General features: G+C 30.3%; 1 protein-coding gene across 3 annotated transcripts in view; it reads right to left on the bottom strand.

Annotated features, from left to right (window-relative positions):
• LOC129959090 (protein dopey-1-like) overlaps nt 1-22,468 on the bottom strand; it is a 213,554-nt gene that overhangs the window by 62,293 nt on the left and 128,793 nt on the right. For all 3 annotated transcript variants that reach the window (XM_056071898.1, XM_056071899.1, XM_056071897.1), the window contains exons 18-23: nt 19,581-19,712; nt 7,989-8,146; nt 7,833-7,899; nt 5,220-5,352; nt 3,823-3,941; nt 3,276-3,385 (exon numbers count right to left, since the gene is read on the bottom strand). In XM_056071898.1, coding sequence (XP_055927873.1) covers nt 3,276-3,385; nt 3,823-3,941; nt 5,220-5,352; nt 7,833-7,899; nt 7,989-8,146; nt 19,581-19,712 — 719 coding nt within the window. The remainder of the gene's footprint in view (nt 1-3,275; nt 3,386-3,822; nt 3,942-5,219; nt 5,353-7,832; nt 7,900-7,988; nt 8,147-19,580; nt 19,713-22,468) is intronic.

The following is a 22,468-nucleotide window of genomic DNA, read 5'->3' on the forward strand; positions in this document are numbered from 1 at the left end:
TTCAGTGACGTTAGGAAAAAAAAAAAAAAAAAAAAAAAAAACATTGCAAGGAGGATTCAAATTCGGGCCCCAACAGCACCTCCCGCCACAAAGCCCAACAAGAGAAGGCAATTCTTGATTCTGGGAATTCTCAGCCTCAATATACACACTGTGCTTGCCAGAACCTATGTGCTAAGGGCCACTTGCAGGAACATCTACCATCTCTAACGGAGAACTCCAGATGCTGGCCCCTTTGCCTAGTCGCAAGAAAACTAACCATTCAGTTGGTTTGAAACCAGCCAAATTAATACATTCAAAACCTACAGTGTACCATCAGTACCTACAGTGGCTTTATTCGGGTCTTCCCTTTAAGTCTGGGTCTTCTGGCACACTCCTGAATAAACATTTGAATAATTTTAAAATTCGGAAAACTTTTATACATAAACTTTGTGAAAGTAATTATGCTTTAAAAAGCTCATGCATACTGAAAATAAGTTACAAATAAAATTTTGATAAAAAAAAATCTAACAATTAATAGTATACTTGTTAATTTTGCGTTTCTGAAAATAGTATATACTTCAGAGAAAATAAATATAAATTTTGATAAGGTTACAAGCGTACTTATTAATGAACATTTTACTTTATATTAGAATATAAACAACCTTTTATAAAAATTATGAAATAACTACTTCGCGTTTGTTCAGGGGAATTTGATGTTATTTACTTACATAAATTTCAAACAAATGAAATAAAGACAATTTTTATTGTCATGAATTGATCCAACTTTAGATTTCTTAATTGATTTTTTTCTTCTTATTGTGGATTTGGAAAGTTATCGTTAAACATATACATAATTATTTAGTTTCCCCATTTGATTTGTGTTGTTCTTTGTATACATATGGCAAGAATATTCGATATTTTAAGATTCCAAATATTTAAATAATTTTCAGCTTGGTGAATTATTTTTTGAATTTGTTTTCAAAAACTGAATGTAATAATACCATATATTACCAATTTGGCACTAAATGTGCCAATATAAGAAACATGAATGAACTTCTACTTAGGCAAAATGAACTCCTCCTACAGTAACAGTTTGTTTCTTTAGCGACCGTCGTAAACAAAAACATTTGATGGGAAGTTACTCTCGAATGGATAAACAATAATGACATCAGCAATCCTGAAGAAGAAGTTCTAGAAATATCCAATATGATTTGTCTGTCAGATGACCCTGGAATACATGCCTTCCTTTCAAGTAATTGCCAACCCCTCCAACAAGAAGACAAACATAGGTTAACTGACTCGTCTTTCGTATCCGTAAATATGTTGCGAGATCACGAAGGTTGAAAGACATATACATATCAGAGAAAGTTCATATGTGGAAAGTGATTGATTTCCATAAGTTCTATTTAACCACTATTGTTTGGTTTCTTAAATGTTTGCTGAATGTCTATTTCAATAATAAAAGGCCATTTTTCTCTTAAACTAGATCCATAATATGGTTTATTGTAGACTCATACAAAAGATGATGGAATGAACAAATTTTAGGTAAACTTGGCAACTTGTAATTGCTATGGTATTTGGGATACTGCTTTTATCAGAATTTTGAGATAATTTGATTTTGCATTTCACCGGTGTTTCAGCAGCTGTAATGCATTTTTAAATCTAAATAACATAATGGAAGCAATGGTGTCATGTTTTATGCTCTTTCCAAATATGTAGTTGCTTTTTCTGTAAGTTTTTCTGAACGATCATAAATTGGTCTTTTCATTTCTCAGATTTGGTACAAGTTTCACAAAAAAATATTGATCTCAATAACATGAATCGGTATATATTTGATATAACAAGCACCGTTCATATTAAATGTTGATCATTTTTATAATTAATCCTTTAAATCTGATAGGACTGTGTCTCATTTGCTTATCGTCGAATCACATTAAGGGACTTGTCAGAAAGGTTGAATATTTCACTCCCACCCCACCCCACCCTCGAACGCTGCTGACAAAAAATTGCTCATAGAATGTGTTTGTGCAATGTGGGTTCGGTAATGCTCATCCTTATCTTTCAAAAATCAACGTCAGATATGCACCCTATCATTCTTATAGCCCCCAAACGATTTTTCTCTACTGAATTTAAAGAAACCCCTCCATCATCAGACATACCGGTAAAAGCTGTCGAAACAATTTTGAAGGTTTCGTCTAAAAATGGCTTCAAGCATTTGTCTGAAGATTAGAAAAATGGGATAAATGCATTACGTGCAATTTGGAGTATCTGAGAAAGACCATTAAAGTGTGTAATATAAATGCCAATTATTATTTTCTTATTAAATTATTGAGCAATTTACAAATCTATCAGTATTATTTGATATTTAATGAAACAGCTAATCTGAAATGACATTTCTGAAAATATTCATAAGTTTATTTTGAAGAAAGATAAAGGATGAGACATTACAACACAGACTGAAATAATGCTTAGTAGGATGATAGAATAACTGAAAAGTTATGCTACTTATGTGACTATATAATGTGAATTATATAAAATGATTCCATTCCCTAACTATACAAGCAGGACCCTCAGCCTACTTTAACGCTTTTGAGCTTCAAATCAGATTTATTAAAATATGATTAACAATATCTAAGACCACTGAAAATATTAAATATAACTTTTCATATTTTAATTTAAAACGAAGCAAAATCAATATTTTATTACTAAATTTCAGAAATACGTTATGTCAAAATGTAAGACCATAGAGTTCAAGATATTTTCCCACAACATTTAAACACATTACAAATAAAATGCGCAATTATGAATACAGAAAAAAAAAAAAAAAAAACATATTTTCTCTACTTTGCATCTGGCAATTCAGCGATTTCATGAAAAAGAGATAAATTGATTGTAATTTCTTAAAAAGTAGAAAATTTTCAATGAAACAAAATTTCAGTTCGTTACAAGCATTTAATTTAAAAATGAGCTTTCCTATTAGAAAAGAGCTGTGTTCGAAACTAAAGAAATATATCGCATTTTTTTTTTTTCGCCGCATTTTTAAAGAATTGTAAGCAATGATGTTAGACAGACAAAAAGTGCAAAAGGAATAGAACAACCAAGTTGAAAATTACTAGCGAATCCTTTTAGAGAGAAAAAAATTAGTAGACACTAAAGAAAAAGCAATAAATTTTGAAAAAGAAATCAAAATTCTGGATTTTTTTCTCGACCCGTAGAATTCTGAATTGCATTTAAAACAAAGTAGTACAAATTTCAAATAGTACAGTCTCATAATAAATACAAAGTAAAATATTTACCTGTGATTTTTCAAATATGGTGTGACATAATGCATTATATTACTTAACAAGGGTATGACCTTTTCTTTTTCTTCTCCAACATAAACAAAATCTAACACAGGTGCCAAGAACTACAAAGGGAAAAATTAACAGCTTTTAAACAGATGTGAAATTTTTCAAAACATTAGAAAAAATTTGCTGCTTTGTAAAACACTTTTCAAGTACTTAAAATATGTTGAACGAAATAAAAATTTTAACTATTATAATTTCCGATGACTACTGATACAAAAATCTAAAAAAATTATGCAAAAAATCTGTAATTGAAAATATTCACATGGCTCCATAAATCAAAAGAATATGAAGAGCTAGTTATTTATAAAAATATACTACTATCTTATAGAGAGGGGGGGGGGGAGGATATATTAAAGAGTTTCAAGAGATAGGAGTTCATATAAATAAATAACTTTTGCAATATTTATGATATTACTTATAGAATGTTTTATTTTTATATGAGTAAATAATTTTCTTGAAACAAAGTTATGTATTCTTGGCTTCATTAAAAACTCACTTCTGCCAGACTACACAAAGCTTGCACACTATACTGAGCATTGCTATGAATATTTGATGATGAGGATGAAGAAATAGATTGATGTCCATCTGAAATCTCTTCACTTTTTGAGTTGTCACCTTTATAAGAAAAATTATAATATTTATAATTAAATAAAAACATAACAGATAACAACAATCATAACAAATGTATTCAATACACGATATTACATATTCTTATAATAATAAATCTTCCCAAATCTAAAGAAATGACATAAAATCTGTGAATAAGTAATAAATGCTTACACATGTTTCAGCTGAAAAATCTATATATATCAATGTCGCATATATACAGAATAAATTTTAAAAACGTTGATACTGATGATGCATTTTTAAAATTTAAACTTCATACAAATTCTAAAAAAAGTCATCAATTTAAGCTTAGCTCTTGATCCATTAGCTATCCAAACACAAAGGATATTTTTCTGCAAAATAATTTTTTGATGCCGAAAGTCCATGATCGGATATAGAAAGTTTAGCTAGAAGTTGGCTCACATATATAATCTTTCTACAAGTTACACTGTAAGAGATTCGGACTATTAAAGGGGAAAACATCATGAAATTATTAAAAAAAATATGAATGCAATCAATCAACACAGATTAAACTTGAAGTATGGATATAATATCAAACATATTAAGAAAAAATAATTTAATTAAATGACACTAAGAAAGACTGAGAAAAGAAAACATACTAGAAAATATAAATGAAATCTTGTCGATTTTCTTAATTGTAAACTCTAATCAGAATCTGAAACATAAATGTTGATTGATATATAGCTATCAATCTAAGTGATACCATTAAAAAAATTGACTGTAGATATGAGTTGAATGAAGTTGGTCTAGGTAAGAAAAGATATAACTAAGTTAATTTCTGAATTAAAATCGGGGGGGGGGGGGATTGAAAAGTGTAATTTAAAGTAGTAGATGTTTCATCTCTGGATTTTCTTATATACTACTAAAATGTGATACGTTTCAGGTTTAATTCCTTTGTATTCTGGTTCAATGTTTGTAGCATCTACAACTTTGATATCTTTATAATCTTGTTATAAAGACCAACTGCTTTGATGCCAAAATCATACAATGAATTTCGTTCATTTAGCATGTTGGGATTAATGTGTTCATATACTCATGCATGAACGGATGAATAATCATAAACAATTCAAAAAAATTATTTTTTCGAGGAAATTCATTGAAATTTGGAAGTCACATTTTTTGACGATTACAATACTTGTATATGAAAAAATAAAGAATATTAGACTGACTTAAGTTCAATCTTATTATAAATCTGTACAGGATTGCTATTCCTGAGCAGAAATATAATCGTTTTTTTAAAAATAAATATTATAAAAAATCATGTACCATCATCAGAAGCAATAGAAATGTCTGACTGAGGCCCAGGTCGAACAGCAAGATTACGCCATAGCCATGTAGTTTGCTCCAAACTATCACATGCTACTGTACTGCAAGCTTCAATTAGCTTGTGAGCAATATCCTATATTGAGCAAATACAAAATAAATAAATAAAGTAACATGAGAGATCGGCGACAGAAGATTTTCAGCATAGAAAGTATTAAGATTTTATTAAGAATAATATTTCTGAATTTAACTTTCAAACAGATAACTTTCTATTTAATTTTTTTTTTTTCAGATACATAAGTACAGCTTCAAAAACTGAAATGACTACATATATCTAATATAAGTTATTTTATTACAAAAAATTACATCATAGAAATAATTTTAATTTTGAATTAATATTGCAGATAATTTCCGAAGAAATCAGAGACCGATTTTTGAAAATCGTTGAGTATTAGAAAGTAACCTATCTAAAGTAAGAAATAGTTTGAAAACGAAACTAAAATGAAAACGAAAAAAACAGTTTTGAAATGGCAACTAAAAATTATTACCTATTCAAACTAAAACTAAAAAAAGGAAAAGGAAAGAAACTTCATAGCATTTAGAGAGCGCAACTGCAGCTACTTCTAAAACACAGATGAATGGATAGAAAAGTATTAAAGTCAAGTTAATAGGAAAATCAAATAAACCAAGTAAAAATTAAACCAAATAAAAAAGAATCCGGCCTGAAGACTTTTTCAAGGGTCACCCTCAGGCAGGGATTCAAAGAAAGGAATTTTTTCTGTGAAGGAAATCCATACGAAGGTCTAATAATGATTCCTCGTGACCCGAAAATCCCCTGAAATTAGGCCCAAGAGATATACCATTTTAACAGAAAGGAAAATACAAAACAACAAATTAGAAGAAAATAACCACCACAAAGTAAAAATACAATAACAAAATTAACAATATAAACAAAAATATCATAAAATAGCACTAACGGGAAAAAAGAAAGGCAAGTACTTACCATCAGCAGTCAAGGAAATTTTAAGCTATCGATTGTGACACCCGCTTTTTAAAAAACTAACGGTAAATTAGGTAAGAAATTGTAGCTTCCAGCGCCATCTATTGAGTGATCTAATATATGCAAGGAAAGATCTATTTTTATTAAAGCAATTAATAAAGGTCTGCACTTTTATATATGACGAATATTTAAATGAAAATATCATTCCTAAAAATAACTGGATTGAGTTATGTAATTTTAATATTACTGAAAATTACGTTTTTAATGGTATTAATTTTTATAAACAAGTTAAGGGCATTCCAATGGGAGCAGCTTTCTCAAGTGCTTTAGCTAATATTTTCCTACATTACTATGTGAAAAAAATAATTAAATATAATTTAATAAACGGGTGGAGATATATTGATGACCTACTTTTGATTAACTTCGACAATACTAATATTGTTACTAATTGCTATCCAAAAGATTTAATTCTAACGGAAACAAATAAAAATCAACTTGAGGCTACCTTTCTGGATTTAAAAATCGAAATTGCTAAGGATAAAACAATAGTTGGTATATACGATAAAAGGGGTGAATTCAACTTTAAAATAACAAAACTATGTAACTACCATTCCAATCTAAACTCTAAAATTTTCAAAAATCTAATTTTCTCACAAGTTAACAGGATCAAAAGGGTTTGCAATAGTAAAAATTCCTATATTGAAGCATCGAACAACCTCATTTAAAATTTAATTAAAAATGAATTTCCGAGAAATTACTGTAATGTCAATTTTTTAATTAAACAAGGTATGGTTTGGGATTAATCCTTTGGATTTAATAAAAATAGATCTTTCCTTGCATATTAGATCACTCAATAGATGGCGCTGGGAGCCTACAATTTCTTACCTAATTTACAGTTAGTTTTTTAAAAAGCGGGTGTCACAATCGATAGCTTAAAATTTCCTTGACTGCTGATGGTAAGTACTTGCCTTTCTTTTTTCCCGTTAGTGCTATTTCATGATATTTTTGTTTATATTGTTAATTTTGTTATTGTATTTTTACTTTGTGGTGGTTATTTTCTTCTAATTTGTTGTTTTGTATTTTCCTTTCTGTTAAAATGGTATATCTCTTGGGCCTAATTTCAGGGGATTTTCGGGTCACGAGGAATCATTATTAGACCTTTGTCTGGATTTCCTTCACAGAAAAAATCCCTTTCTTTGAATCCCTGCCTGAGGGTGACCCTTGAAAAAGTCTTCAGGCCGGATTCTTTTTTATTTGGTTTATTTGATTTTCCTATTAACTTGACTTTAATACTTGAGTATTAGAAATATATATATATATATATATATATATAAGCTTATTTTGTTTGAAGCAGAATGCAGGTTTGAAGACATAGAAGTGGCTTTGGATTTTCTTATTCTCTTTAATACTGACTTTAGACTGATTGCGCAGTAATTTTTACACAGCTTCATACGTGAAATGAGATCAGGAAATAAGAGAATATTTTACTATGGGCTAAATTAAGATAAAATTTTGGAAATTAATTTGGTTAAATTAAGAGTTTAAAATATATTTATATATATATATTAAAAAAAGAAAGGAAAAGAAAAATTCAAAATGTATATGAAATAGCAAACCTGAAGATCCTTTTGAGATTTTTTGTCTTCTAATAAAGGTGATCTTTGCACAAATTCATGAAGAATGCTAAAATATAAAATTCATTAAAAAGAGCTATGACACTAGTTTTTTTTAAAAACTAATTACTTACTAAGCAACTTGTTTAAATGCGTTACCCTAATAAATGAAACTGCACAAGAGGATAGCTGATTTGCAATCCATCTTTCCATAGGCCAAGTAAAGCCTGCCAAGTTTCTATAAGTTGAGAACCAGATGTTTGTTGAATATAAGCTAAGAAGAACTGTAATGTATTCACTTCAATGGCGACTTTATTCTATAAATATAATAAGCACGTTATAGAAACTAGTTACAAACATTTAATTTTATACAAAATTTTTATCACAGAATTAAGAAATAAAAAATCAGTTAATTTGTTCTTAATACGGATTCTAATTTTTGGTATCCAGCCAATACTTACACATATACGAAAATCACCATTTTGAATAAAATACAAAATTACATTTTTAGAGGATTCTACCAATATTTTTTAATTGATTATTCTTTGGTGAATGGCTACATTATTAATAAACCGAAGTACACTCTTTCTAAACCTTTCGCTATAGATAGTGTTATATATTCCCATACTCGCTTTACTTATTTTCAAAAGGTCACAACCGTAACTTGAAGTATCAAGATTTCTGTTCCAGAAAAGGTCTTCGAGTGATGTGATTGGACGCTTTTCCCCCAACAAAAAGCAGAACTCCAGCCAGGACTCTTTAAGAAATTATTTGGGAATAAAAAAATAATTCAAGATCAATAACATATTCAAATGGCCATTCAACTACTTGTGAATGTGTGATTTCTATACATAATTAATATTTTAATTGAATTATTTTGAAACATTTCTTTTATGCATCTTTCTTCATAAATAACTATAGCTTCATTTTAGTCGAGTAAAAATAATTTGTATATTATGATTCGGAATGAGAGTAAATAGGCAGAGGCGATTTTGCTGTCACGAATAAATGTTATGGATGTTATAGCACCCATTCCTTTATTTTAGAATGCTCTTCTCAATTCAACTCAATGCTTCTCTCATAATATTAGCACCAAAATATAAATCGTCTACATGTAACAAGAATTTAGCAATACAACTTAATTGAGCTTATTGGATTTAAATTTGGTAATGTTTAATTACAACTTTAAAACAAACGGGAAAGTTTTATTTCCTAAAGATCATTTAATCATCAACATAATGGTATAATCCTAGTTGATATCATCTCCATTCAAAAGAAATCTTAAAGTTTTACCATCTCTTGGAATTATGCCTAACATTGAAAACGACTTCTCTATGGAATGCGACTTCACATTTCATAAAGTTCAAAATAATAACGAATTATTCTTTTTTGGATAAAGCGAGTGAACTATTTTTTTTCGCGTAAGTTTATCTGTGTGATTAAGCTCCTGACTTCGTTCCGGCGCATTCCTCTCGCGAACTGTCTAACATGATCTGTGTGCGAAACGACAATACCTGGTTTCTTTTCTATGTTTAATAAATGTGTTGTCTACAAGAACCATGTAGAGATTTATTGAAAATGAGCAACAAATTGGTAGCAGTAACGTGGTTCTGCTTCGTTAAAATTCTAAGTAAACTGTGTGGACTAAAACGAAATTGTCAGCATGGACAAATTAAATGTACTTAAACTTAATGGAACTAATTATTTTATTTGGGCACTGAAAACACCGGTAACGCTAAGTTTGAAAAGATTGGACTCTGTGGTATGCTCGGTGAAACAAGACAATCTCAATGGAAAAGATGCGGCAGAATGGAATTAGAAAAATTTTGACGCCATAGCTTATATTAAGTTGCTGTCAGACGAACAGGCTTCACAGTTCGCAGCAGAGGAAAATGCAAAAATCCTTTGGGATAAAAATGAAGGCAATATTCACGGGTCAAGCAGAGAGGACCGTAAAATAGATGACGGCAATGAAATCAACAATCTTCAAATGAAAAGTAAGGAATTGGCAAACGATTATATTGCCAGAGCAAGAGGAATGGATACGACGTGCCATTCTTCAGGATTGGATGTCACACCTAGGAAGCTCGTTTATTATACAGTCGCGGATTTAAAGGAAAATTCTCTAAAGTACGAGTAATTCTCAAAACCCAAAGTGGCAAGTCAATGGATGGAGTACTAGAAATTTTACATGAAGAAGAAAATACCTGTTATTTGTCGACAAGCACTAGCACTGAAGGAATCAATGCGGAAATGTTTTACTCTAGAAAAAATAAAAATTCAGGTGTAAGGTTTTGTTACATCTGCAGACGTCCAAATCATATTACCAAGGAATGCTTTTACAAAAATAAAAATAAGAGAAGTGCTCCATGTAATGAAAATAATCAAAGGCGAAATACACAACACAATGTCAACCAGTCAACAAAACAACGAAGTGTTAGTGATAATGTGTTTACTACTTCTCATCAACAAAAAAGCCTAAGTAATAATCAATGGTTGCTGCACAGTGGAGCTTCTTGTCACATGGCCAAACATAGTATGTGGTTTGAAGAAATAACCTCTGAAACAAAGGATATTTATTTAGCATGTAAAGACTCTAAAATTATGTGTGAGGGAGTCGGGACAGTAACAGCAAAAACTATGAGTAATAATCTTACAAATTTAACAATTACTAATGTTACTATGTTCCTGAAGTAAGATATAATTTATTGTCAGTAACTTGTTTGATGGATAAGGGTTGTAAAATTAAGTCGAATAATTGTGTGTTGATTCTTGATATAGACAATAATTTAATTACTAAGGCATTTAAAAGTAACAACTGATTAGAATTATATTTGGAACCATTCAGAGTGTTACTTTTCTAAGCAATCCACTAGTGATTATGAGATTTGTCATTACAGATTATGCCATTTAAATTCTAAGTATAGGCTTAAAATGAAAGATTATATTGATATTAATGATTTTAGATGTGAAACTTGTGATATAAGTAAGATAACCAGAAAAACTCATCCTAATGTTGACGTAAATCAAAATTCTGAAATTCTTGAGTTGATTCCTGCTGACTTGTGTGGTGCTATTCAACTGAATCATTTGGTGGTGTAAAATATTTTATGATATTGGTGGATGATTTTACTGGCTTATAATTTAATTATTTCTTTAAAAAAATGAAGTGTTTAATTTATTTTCACAATTTAAAGCCAAATATGAAAATCTAACTGATAAAAGAGTTAAAAAATTAAGAACTGACAATGGCTTAGAATTTGTAAATGAACAACTTGATACTTATCTTACTAATTCAGTGTTATTTCATGAAAAAACTATTCCATACAATAGTGAAAGTAATGGTAAAGCTGAAAGAGCGAACCGCATCATTTTAAAAAGGAGTAGACCTTTATTATACAAAAGTGAGATTCCATTAAAATTTTGGGCCGAATCCATTAATTGTAGTACCAAGTTTCTAATGTAACCTCCACAAGTAAAGGAAAAGAAAAAATACCCCTTGAAATTTGGACAGGTAGGAAACCAAAATTAAATTATCTTAAAAAATTCGGCTATGTGGTTTATTTTCACGTTCCGAAAGTAATCTATACTTATATAAAGCTCAATGTGTGTGTGTGTGTGTGTGTGTGTGTGCGTGCGTGCGTGTGTGTGTGTGTGTGTGTGTTGGCGCTCCACAGGCCAAATCGTTCGACCTACAGCAACCAAATTTGGCATATGCATACCTTGGAGGTCGGGAATGTGCACCTGGGGTCACTTTTTTTGAATTTTTTATTAAAATTTTAATTATTATTTAAAAACTAACTTTCCCACCAAAAAATATATTCATTTCCCCACCGCCAAATGAGTAAGGCTTGTTTTTTTCTCACGTTAACAAGGATAGGCTTACCATATTTTCGGCCAATTATTTCAAACGATTCTGTTTATTTTCTTAGTGTTTGATGCATTTAAAATTAAACATTGTTAATTAATCGATCTTTCAGATTTATTCTGAAGTACTTTTGAATTAAAATGAAACAGAATAAAGGAAATTAAAAATTTCTAATCTCCGTACCGTTACCCCAACTAGCGTAGGAAATTCACACATTTGCGTTACCATAACTGGCGTTGAAAATTCACGCATGCGAATTTTCTGATTGTTGACAACTATTTTCAACGGATGCGGACTTGATTTAAATTATTTTTAGGTTAGTTTTATGCTTTTATAATTAAATTGTGTTTATGTTAGTCATATATTTTTTTGTATACGCTTACAGTTTTAAGTATATCGTTTTTTTAAGTAGTTTTTTTTTACCTGTTTTCAACCGATTATTTTAAACGATTCTGTTTATTTTCTTAGTGTTTGATGCATTTAAAATCAAACGTTGTTAATTAATCGATCTGCTAATGATGATCCGAGAAAATTTTGTTGACAAATTCTTGAGATATTACATAAATTAAGAAATATATTCTTTAGTGCCCATAAGGTTTAAATGCTCAGTGACTCTGTTTTCAGTAATCATATTATTAAAGAAAATGCTTTGTTTCAGTACAAAATATAATTATATTAATTGCAGATTAATCATTTCCACTTTAATTTAAAGCATAAATTCTACGGGAGCTAACAGAAAATTAGAGAGATACATATTACGTTATGACTGAAGGCGTTTATAATATTATGAGTGAATTATATGACTATCAAAATTTGAAGTCTGAAATATTTTAATGAAGAAGCTATTAAAGTAGGAATTACATAAAATATTTAATTGTTAAAATTTTGACGAGCATTAAGATTGGCGAACCGGCTGGTCGCCAAAAGAGGCTAGTCAGAAATAAATTTGAAATTCCAGGAAGACGTAGTATACTCTACAGAAAGAAGGGGGTTATCGAATTTATGACCTTAAAAGCCGAAAAATAATAGAAGATGAATCAGTTAAATTCAATGAATCTTTAAAAGTAATTATTTGTGGAAAACGAAAGTAGAAACTTAAATATAAATTCAATTCACTGCTTGAAACTTCTCCAGCGACAAGTGAGATAAATAAATAAATAAAAAAAAAAGTAAAATATCTAGTTTAGAAATTCCTGCCGAATCGGCAGAGGATGAGATAGTGATAGCAGATAGTGACTCATCAATTCTATACCATAGCGGAAGAGAGACGCCGCTGTGGGGGATGAGAACGAAACACCAGATATTGAGTCAAGAAGTAATAATATTTTAAAAAATCAGATCCGAGTCAGACGTTCGAAAAGGCTCAAATCCAAACAAATGTCATAGCTCATAACATTCCGAATACATATTCAGAGGCAAATATAGTGCCGAGTGGAAGAACTGGAAAATAGCAATGAAAAATTAATTGGATTCGTTAAATAAACACGAAGTTTGGGAAATAGTAAACAAGCCAGGAAAAACAAAATTAATAAAAAGCAAATGGGTATATTCTTTAAAACAAGATAACTCTGGTGAAACAAAATATGAAGCGAGACTTTTAGTAGCAGGTTTTAATCAAATAAAAAATAAAGAATTATTCCGAGTCTAATTCACCCGCTGTAAACATCGAATCCTTCAGAATGTTAATGGCACTTGCATCTAAATTAAATTTATTTCTTAAGTTCTTTGATGTTAAAACTGCATATTTATATAGTGATATTGAAGAAACTGTTTATATGTTACCTCCACCTGGTTATGAAAAATTAATTGGAAATGAAAAAGTTTGTAAGTAGCGAAAGAGTATTTATAGCTTACCACAATCTGGTAGAAACTAGTATATGACTATAAAAGATGAATTAGAAAAATTTGGATTGATGCAACTGGCTTCTGACAACTGCGTTTTCATTAAAACTGTTGGTAAAAATGTTTTTATATTATGTATGTACGTAGATGATTTAGCAATTTTCCTAATAATGATGAAATGTATCAAGAGATTGTAAATAGCATCAAAAGCATATTTGAAGTGAATGAGAACAAAACTAGTAAATTTTTAAGTATGGAAATTGTTAAACATGAAAATGGTATTAGTTTGTGTCAGTCAGAATATATTGAATCGTTATTGGTTAAACAAAATCTAGAAAAATGTAAAAGTGCTAAAACTCCAACTGTAAAAGGAGAAGATAAAAGTTTCCTTGAATTTCCTTTCCAAGAATTAATTGGTGAACTTTTATATTTAGCTAATAGAACGTGGCCTGATTTATCATTTGTAACAACATATTTGTCACAATTTAATCAGACCAAAAAAAAAGGTGCTATAATTTGGCTAAAAGAGTTCTAAGATATTTAATGGGTTCAAAAGATTAAAAATTGTTTTATGACAGTAAATTTGGTTTTCTTAATGCAAATTCTGATGATAGTTGGGGGAATGCAGAAAACGGTAAATCCTTCTCTGATGGTGTAATTCTGTTAGGTAATTCATTAATTTCATGGAAATGTCATAAACAAAAAAAAAAGTGTCAGTCTCTCAACATGTGAAGATCAGTTATTTGCTGTTTCTGAAATATGTAAAGACATTATTTGGAATGTAAATTTATTAACTGAATTAAGCTGTAAACAATTTATAAATGATGCTGTAACCTTCAACTCAAATAGTCAAGCAGCAATTCAGTGGATTAAGTACACCAAGTCTTCAAATAAATCAAGACATATGATGTTATGTTTTCATTTTATGAAAGATTTGTTGGAAGACAGTAATTAAATTAGAATATGTTCAAACAGAATGGTTGATTCCAGATTTTCTTACAAAAGCTGTGAGTGAAAAAAAGTTAAAATATTCTGTGAAAAATATTTCGTTAATTTCTTAATTTTTGTATCTACATGTAATTTTCGTATTGTTGTTTGTACTTAAAATTTTTATGTATATTATTATAAATGCTTGAAAAATATCACTCGCAGGAAGGGTGTGTTGGTTTGAAGAGAGTGAACTATTTTTTCTCGCGTAAGAATATCTATGTGATTAAGCTCCTGACTTCGTTCCGGCGCATTCCTCCCGCCAACTGCCCAACATGATGCTTTGTGCGAAACCTACAATACCTGTTTTCTTTTCTATGTTTAATAAATATACTGTCTTCAAGAACCATGCAGAGATTTATCGAAAATTAACAACAATTCTGAATTTTGTGGATTCAGATTTAGAACAACTTTTCATATAATCTTTAAGGACTCTTGTTCATTATGAATATTGTTAAAAACCACACGAATATAGATTACATTTTTATCGGCCTTAAGCACAGGTTTGTGATACATGAAATATTCTTTGTTTTTCATGTCACATTCCTCAATTATTACATTCGCTTCCTGTTCCATGAAAATTTCACGAGAATTAGCTATCCACTGGTTTTTAGCAAAGTCATTTTTCAATTCAATGAATTGAATGAGATTAAAATTATTTTCTATTTCTTCTGACTTAATATTCCCAACCACTCAGTCTTCTACTTTCATTTCTGAACTTCACGTCCTTTGCAAATTAGTTTATTAATCCCCAGTCAGCTTCAGCAATTTCTTTCTTATCTCTGATCCTCAAAGTTTTCAAGTTTCATAACGCATGAGCATATGAAGAAATTGTTGAAAAAGGCTTATTGCCATTTTCAGAACTTTGTATTGCGAATTTGAAAATGGTATAGGCGCATGCCATTATGCCGTTTAATTTCTCCTATTATCAGCTAATTAAAACTGCTTATGTTCACATATGGTGGCAGAAGTTAAGCTTCATAACTATATACCTGTCCGGGCAATTACGTAGAAAGCAGCTGCATGATTTGTATAGATTGTATCGGCTATAAGTACTTCCACCGGCATTTGCTATTCGGGATCGCGTCGACTGACAAGGTTTATTGTTTCGCCATCATGTTTTCTTACCATGCTGGTAAAAACTAAAGAAAAAAGCTGGAAGCTTTTCCGTCTATATTGATTATAAACAGTTAGCTAATTGCTTAAAATTTCATAAACCAACGCTTTTCGCTGACATTATAACACAATATTCTAATGCTTTTAGAAATGTTTAACTCTGGTTTACAAGCAAGAAAACTGCACTGCATTACATTTGAGCAAAAGTACCGTAATTACGCCTGTACTAGTTACAGATTAATTGTATTGTGTGGCTATCACAATATTCAACTGAACACTTATATTTTCATAATAAATCAAATGGTAAAATGATTTGCAATAGAAACAATTTCTACGTTTACAACATCTTACAATATACAACGGAGAAAACATTTAAAGAAGAAATTATTGTCCTTCACACAATTTACTCTATCATCTAATAAGTCATTAATGCAATCTGATTCCTCTAAATATGGTGTCTATAAACATTCAGTATTTCATTTCTCTTACATCCGATACCTTAAAATTTTTCTGGTACACAGAGTTGACCATTTGTTTATCTCTGGAAAGCAAATAAACATCGCGTTCTTGACTTTAAGTTTGAGAACTGAACACGCTTCTTCTTGCTTTACAGCACAGTGCAATTTTACCTCGCTATTAGGACCCCTCAATTCTTATAAATGATTTAAAATCTTAAGACTGATGGTAGAATGCAATAATATTCGAAATTTACATTTCAACTTGATGCAAACTGCATACAGTTTTCTGAAGCAATGATGCCTTTCTGCACGTACAAACAATGATGGGAAGTAGGCTCTTAAAATCATGTCTTCAATGTTATCATTGTTAATAATGTCTCGTGTTAGACAATCTATTTGAAATCCCTTTTCTCTGAATATGTTCAAAAAGATTTCCTCTTTCAAATCTTCTGGCACGTTTCTAGTTTTAAACGCCTTAACCTATCGATTGGATGAATAAATTGAAAGATTTTGTTCTAAGTATGCACTAGAGTATTTAAGATTTTGATACTCTTCCAAGGGTGATTGCCATTCCATATAAAAAAATCCTGAAAACTTGCGTGAAGTAAAAATCCGATAAGATATATATAAATACATGCATATTAAAAAAAAAAAAATTCTTAATACGGCACAAGAGAACAATTTTGAAAAATTATGAAAAGCTAAAACATTTTATTAATGAACCTATTTTTAAAAATTTTGTGATGCCCGTATTTTCAAATAATTTCATTCAACAAAGAGCGCACTTTTTAAAATAATTATTACATCATTTCACATTTCTGAGCATTTTATTTTCACAACATTTTTTTAATAAATACTAAATTCAAGTTACTTTCTGTGAGGGTTATAGAATTATTGTGCTTACATGCAAATAAATAAAGTTTTATCATTCCATTAGAATGTAAAACACCTGATAAAGTATATATATATTAACTGGCATTGGAGCGGAATTGAAGCTAGAAAGAGAAATTCTTATAGGAAATAAGGTATTTTGGTAAGAAATCACGGTTGGAAGATTTAATAAATTTTCCACAAAATCTTGACCAACGGATTTTATAGAATTTTCTCACTCTAAAACTTAACATGCACTTTTATCTAAAGAAAAATAATATTTTATAGTTTGGGCGGCACACAGACTATCCATTCTCAAAAGCATTTAGAATAATATTACCCAAATAATTAAATAAACTTTTAGAACTAAATCCCCGAAAAAAAAAAGTAAAACAGATTTAACTAGTTTTTATCAAAATTAGGTAATTCAACTTTGCATTTTTCTCTTCGTTAGAAATCTTAAATCCAAAAGTTAACAGCGTCATTATTTATAGCTCCTGTTTAAGATAAATGAACAATTATTTGATAGTTTTTTAATTTTCAGCCTAAAAACTTTTCATTAATTGAAATTACATCCAATAAATTACCTATTTATTGCATCAAAGCAATGAAAATTGTTGCTTCACCATGTAGAGCAAGATTCAAATGAGTTAACTTGATGATATTTCTTTAGAGGTAACTTCTTTTCAGTATGTAATCAGTTCATTTAATGCATGCCTCTGAGAATGCATTTTAGCTCATAAACTGACCGGGACAAGATTCATGAAAAATTATTATATATATATATATATATATATATATATATATATATATATATATATATATATATATATATAATCCTAATAAATTAAATTAAATTGTTAATAAAGAAGATTTTCGAAATTTCGAACATAAATCTTCATAATTAAATCAAAACAGTATTACCCAAAAGCCTTGTTGCAAAATTCACGAAACGCTCACCAAATGGCAGTAATCTCGGACAATGACAAAAAAGCAAAGATCTGCTAAATATTCAATTTTTGCTTTTTAAGATTGCAATCGAAACCTGCTTTAATTGCCACATTTAGCAGTTATCATTTGAAAGCTTCTAAATGGAGATCATAAAGAAAGCCTACGTCCAACTACTTATTGAAAATGGATAACATTCAAGAAACTGGATAATATTCATGAAACTTAGTGACCCTCAGCAAAAAATCTAGAAATTTAAGATTTAAAAAAGCAGAAACAGGAATTCCGGATTAATCTAGAACCCAATTATACCTAATTTTAGTTAGATTTTCAGCATTTTGATTTAATGCATTCAAATTTGCGGTTTTGTAGGGTATTATTTCTTTTATTCCGCAACAATGCAGTATTGGAATTAAAACGAATGACTTTATTCGTATTATTGAATTCTTTGTTTCTTATTTTTTCAAATCAAATTTCCTCACCTTCCTCTCTTATCTTCAAATATATTATTAATAATGGTTAGCAAGAGCTCTGCATCATTTTTAAATATATCGTTCTTCTCGATTACATTTCTTAAACCAATAATTCTTAAATCAATGGGATTGTCAGACATAAATCCTCCACAACCAACATTTTTCGCCATTTTTTTTTCAATCTCTAATCGAAATCTCTCACAAACTTATTAAAATTAACATTCAATAAGAATCATCTCACAAATCGCAACCTAACACCCCAAACTGATTGCTAAACAAATTATGGACCAGAAATTCAGCTAAAGAATGAATGGATTGAAATAATAATAATGTCAATAGAAATTTTGCTAATGATAAATCGTCAATTTCATAACAAACGAGCCCACAAACAGTAGAAGCATAAAAATAACAAACAATACACTTATATGACAGAAAATCCAAAACATTATTACATGATTTATTCATGACAGAAAAATATTTGTGACTTTTTATTCTTTTCCAGAATTGATTCTAAATCTTCAAGTTGATACATTATCACTTTACAATTGCAGAGCTCCAGAGAAACATCAAAGGGCTCGGAGGAAGAAAACAATACACAGAAGCGCACCTGTACAATTTTTTATAACACGCACATACATACAAAAAGTGAGAATATATGCAAGAAAGACGACACAGCAACATTAACAGGACATTCTAAATAGGACTATTATTTAAAAAAATATCCCCCCTTTTTATGCAGGTTAAACATAGCTTAATTATTCTTAAAAATATTACTATCAAATTTGTTTAAATTTGATTATGCCTGTGAATAGATGAGTATTTTTAAGGAGGGTAAGGATTTCTCTTTGCTTAGGGGCATCAGCTAACCTCATACTGGCTATGATTTATGGTAATTATGATTTTGTTATAATGTCACACAAAACGCTAAAATTCAGCTTAGCTTCCCTTACAAAAGTGTATACAAGGAAATAATAGCTATTAAAAGAGAAGTAAAAATTAAATTATTAAAATATATGAAGGGAAACACTATAAGGTATGGAATGATTATGCAAAAATGCAAATATTTCATATGAGATTAAAATAGAAAAACAAGAAAGTAATTTTGTTACAAGAGAAAGACCAATGGAGATCCAAATTTAGCACAGGAAAGTATCGATAAAATTTTGAACATTTACAAATTTTAACTCACTTTTTGGGACATGGACGGTGGTTGCTTCAAAACTGTTCTTACTGTTTGAATAATGGACTCCAGAGGAAACACTTTAATTGCAGCAACTAGTTCCACAAGAAGAAGCTGCTCTTTCGACCAAGTTGGAATAACCTTCAAATAAATTTATAATGTAAAAAAAATGAAAGAAAATACATGTGTTCCTAACATTTAGAAACAGTTCATGACTTGCAGTCTTTTCAGTTATGGAAGAAAATGATAATAAAAAATGTACGGAATGAAAAACCGTTAATGCTTACGTAGCAACTGCTAACAGACGTTTTACTAATCCAAACATTAAATTAACTTCTTCTGAAATAAGACATTAACACAAGATTGATTTTATGGGTATACAAAACTTTTAAAATATTGTTCTAAATTCTAATAAATGCAGCAATGAGTACCGTCTTTCACTTGTTTTCAGGTACAAATAATGACACGAGTTCCTTGGATTAAAATAATTTAATTTACAGTAAAAAATCCTAAATTTAAGTGTGAGAAGTACGTTTATACAACTCAACTGCAATAGAACACGAATTTTGGAGCTAACAAGGCTAGTAAATAATATTTGCCACATGCAATAGTTCGGCTACCAATAAAACTAAACTTTTGGAAAAAAATAAAAATTCATACGGCAAGTAAAGGAGTCTTCTGAAAAAACATTTCTACATGAGTCCAACCTGCTGCTTCCTCTTAGCAGTTCTACAAACCAGGAAAAGCATCGGTATGTGAATTTCCCAATCCATTTAATTTCTTGATATAAACATTGACAAACTGTTGAGAATAATTTGGCAATACCTTTTTATAATGTCGTTTGACTATGGGTGTAATGCTATAGTACATGCCAAGAATTTCATATAGTTTCACAAATAATAATTAATTAAAATTTGTGTCTTAATCTGAATGTATTATGAACAGAACATGAAAACATGATACCCAGTTTTCTAGAGATGCTTCTCAATCCGCTATCCGTATAATTTCAAACCATTTTATAAAATAGTCCATAATTGTCAAGACGTACTGACGGCCTTTAAATGCTATGGGCAGAAGGGGCCCTAATACATCACAAGCAATTCTTCCAAATGGAGTACCCATATTATAAAGTTGTAATAATACCTTTATTCTCACTTTTTGGGTTCCTACTCACACCATTCCTCATGTGAGGCATGCACAGGCCCCTTAAAATTATTCTAACCTTGTTTAATGTCTAAATAAAACCGAAATGTCCTCCTCAAGGACTTTCAAGATATCTAGATCGTGGGAGAGTCAAATAACATCGGTACGCTCTTCCATTGTCATTCTCCCATCTGCGATATAAAACTCCATCTATAAGAAGAAAAGAATCTTGTAATGCCCAATATCGTTCTCCCTTACGGCCACAGAAGCTCACGTTTTGCCAAAATGGTTAACTTGCATTATTTTTCCTTTTCAAAATCAGTTTAGTATTAGGATCATCTTTAGTATCTGGACTTCCTGACCCTTCTTAAAGCTCTTCCAAAAACCAAGGATTGGGAGCTGATGTACTGAAGGCTCTGGTTTTAGCAGACAAGTCTACCATACCACTGTATCTTCTCTCCACATCTGAAAATTGTTTGCAGCTGTCCAGAAAGGACTCCCTTAAGATTTGATACTTTCCAATTTATTTTATCTTGAGCTATATTATCCATTAGATAGTCCATTGGATATGACCTTCCAAGAAGCACATCCAGGATGTAATATTTGAACGCCGTCCAATCTTTTTTTTTTTTTTTTCCCCAACAAATTTCCCAATCTCTGAATTCGAACTTTCACAAATGCCTGATTTTTTTTTTCGGTAGCCGATTACCTTCTATTTTAGATATCCGAGTGTATTTGCTTCTTCTGGAAACCAATATTGCTGACTTATATTCCAACGCAATTATTAATGGTGATTTCAGATCTTTGGCACCCATCAAATGTGTAGCTGGTTATGTCCTCGTCATGTATTACATCAGTGAATTATTGTAAGGTCAAGCTTTCAGAAAAAATGGCATGGTAGCACATAAAAATCAAATTCATCAACCACTGAACATACATCACAAATTCTTGCCAGCTCTTTCCAGTGGTCTCCCCCCCCCCTTTCCTGACGATGCACCTTGAACTCCGGCAATAATCCTCTAAAAGTCTTTCACTGGATTAACACAGAATAGCTTTTTCAATTATAGACAAATTATCTAACTAATGCAGTGAACTTTTATCACAAGAGATACAACTAACAAACTGGCTCTAATGGACATTCACACATATAGTATCATTTATTGAAGTCACTGATGACATCGAATTGAGTTTTTAAAACACTCCAAGATGTTTGTTCATAAAAAGTTCATAATTTGATATTAGGATGAAAAATTCCGTTTTTTAGATTTAACGAACGAATGTCTGAACCGATCTCCACCGTTTTCATTCTTTCAACATTTTGAACATCTACCTTAAATTTTAACTTGTATATATTTTCTTTCTAAATTATCTTTTCTTTTGAAAATTTCTCTCCTATCTCGTCTTTAAATTCTGTTTGTTCAATTTTAATTTGCCGCAGCTTCTAGTACATCTTGTACTAGCTGTTACAAAATGTAACAGCTAGTAAGTATAAAAGAAAGCACCAATAAATTGAAGTTAGTCAAATCCAAAGTAGGCGTTAGTGGGGGGGGGCAATCGCCCTACTGTCGACAATCGCCCCCCCCCCCCGATGCCGAGAGTTTCACCAGCGAAATCTTTCATCACTTCAAGACGGCTATAGAAAGTTGGACATTAAAGAATATGATAATTTCAAAACTATCTTAAAGTAAATATACTGTAAACAATCGAAATATCCAAATAACGATTTAAACGGTTTGACTACATAATCGATAAGT

This window comes from Argiope bruennichi, chromosome X1 (genome assembly GCF_947563725.1).
Source record: "Argiope bruennichi chromosome X1, qqArgBrue1.1, whole genome shotgun sequence".
Lineage (NCBI taxonomy): Eukaryota > Metazoa > Arthropoda > Arachnida > Araneae > Araneidae > Argiope > Argiope bruennichi.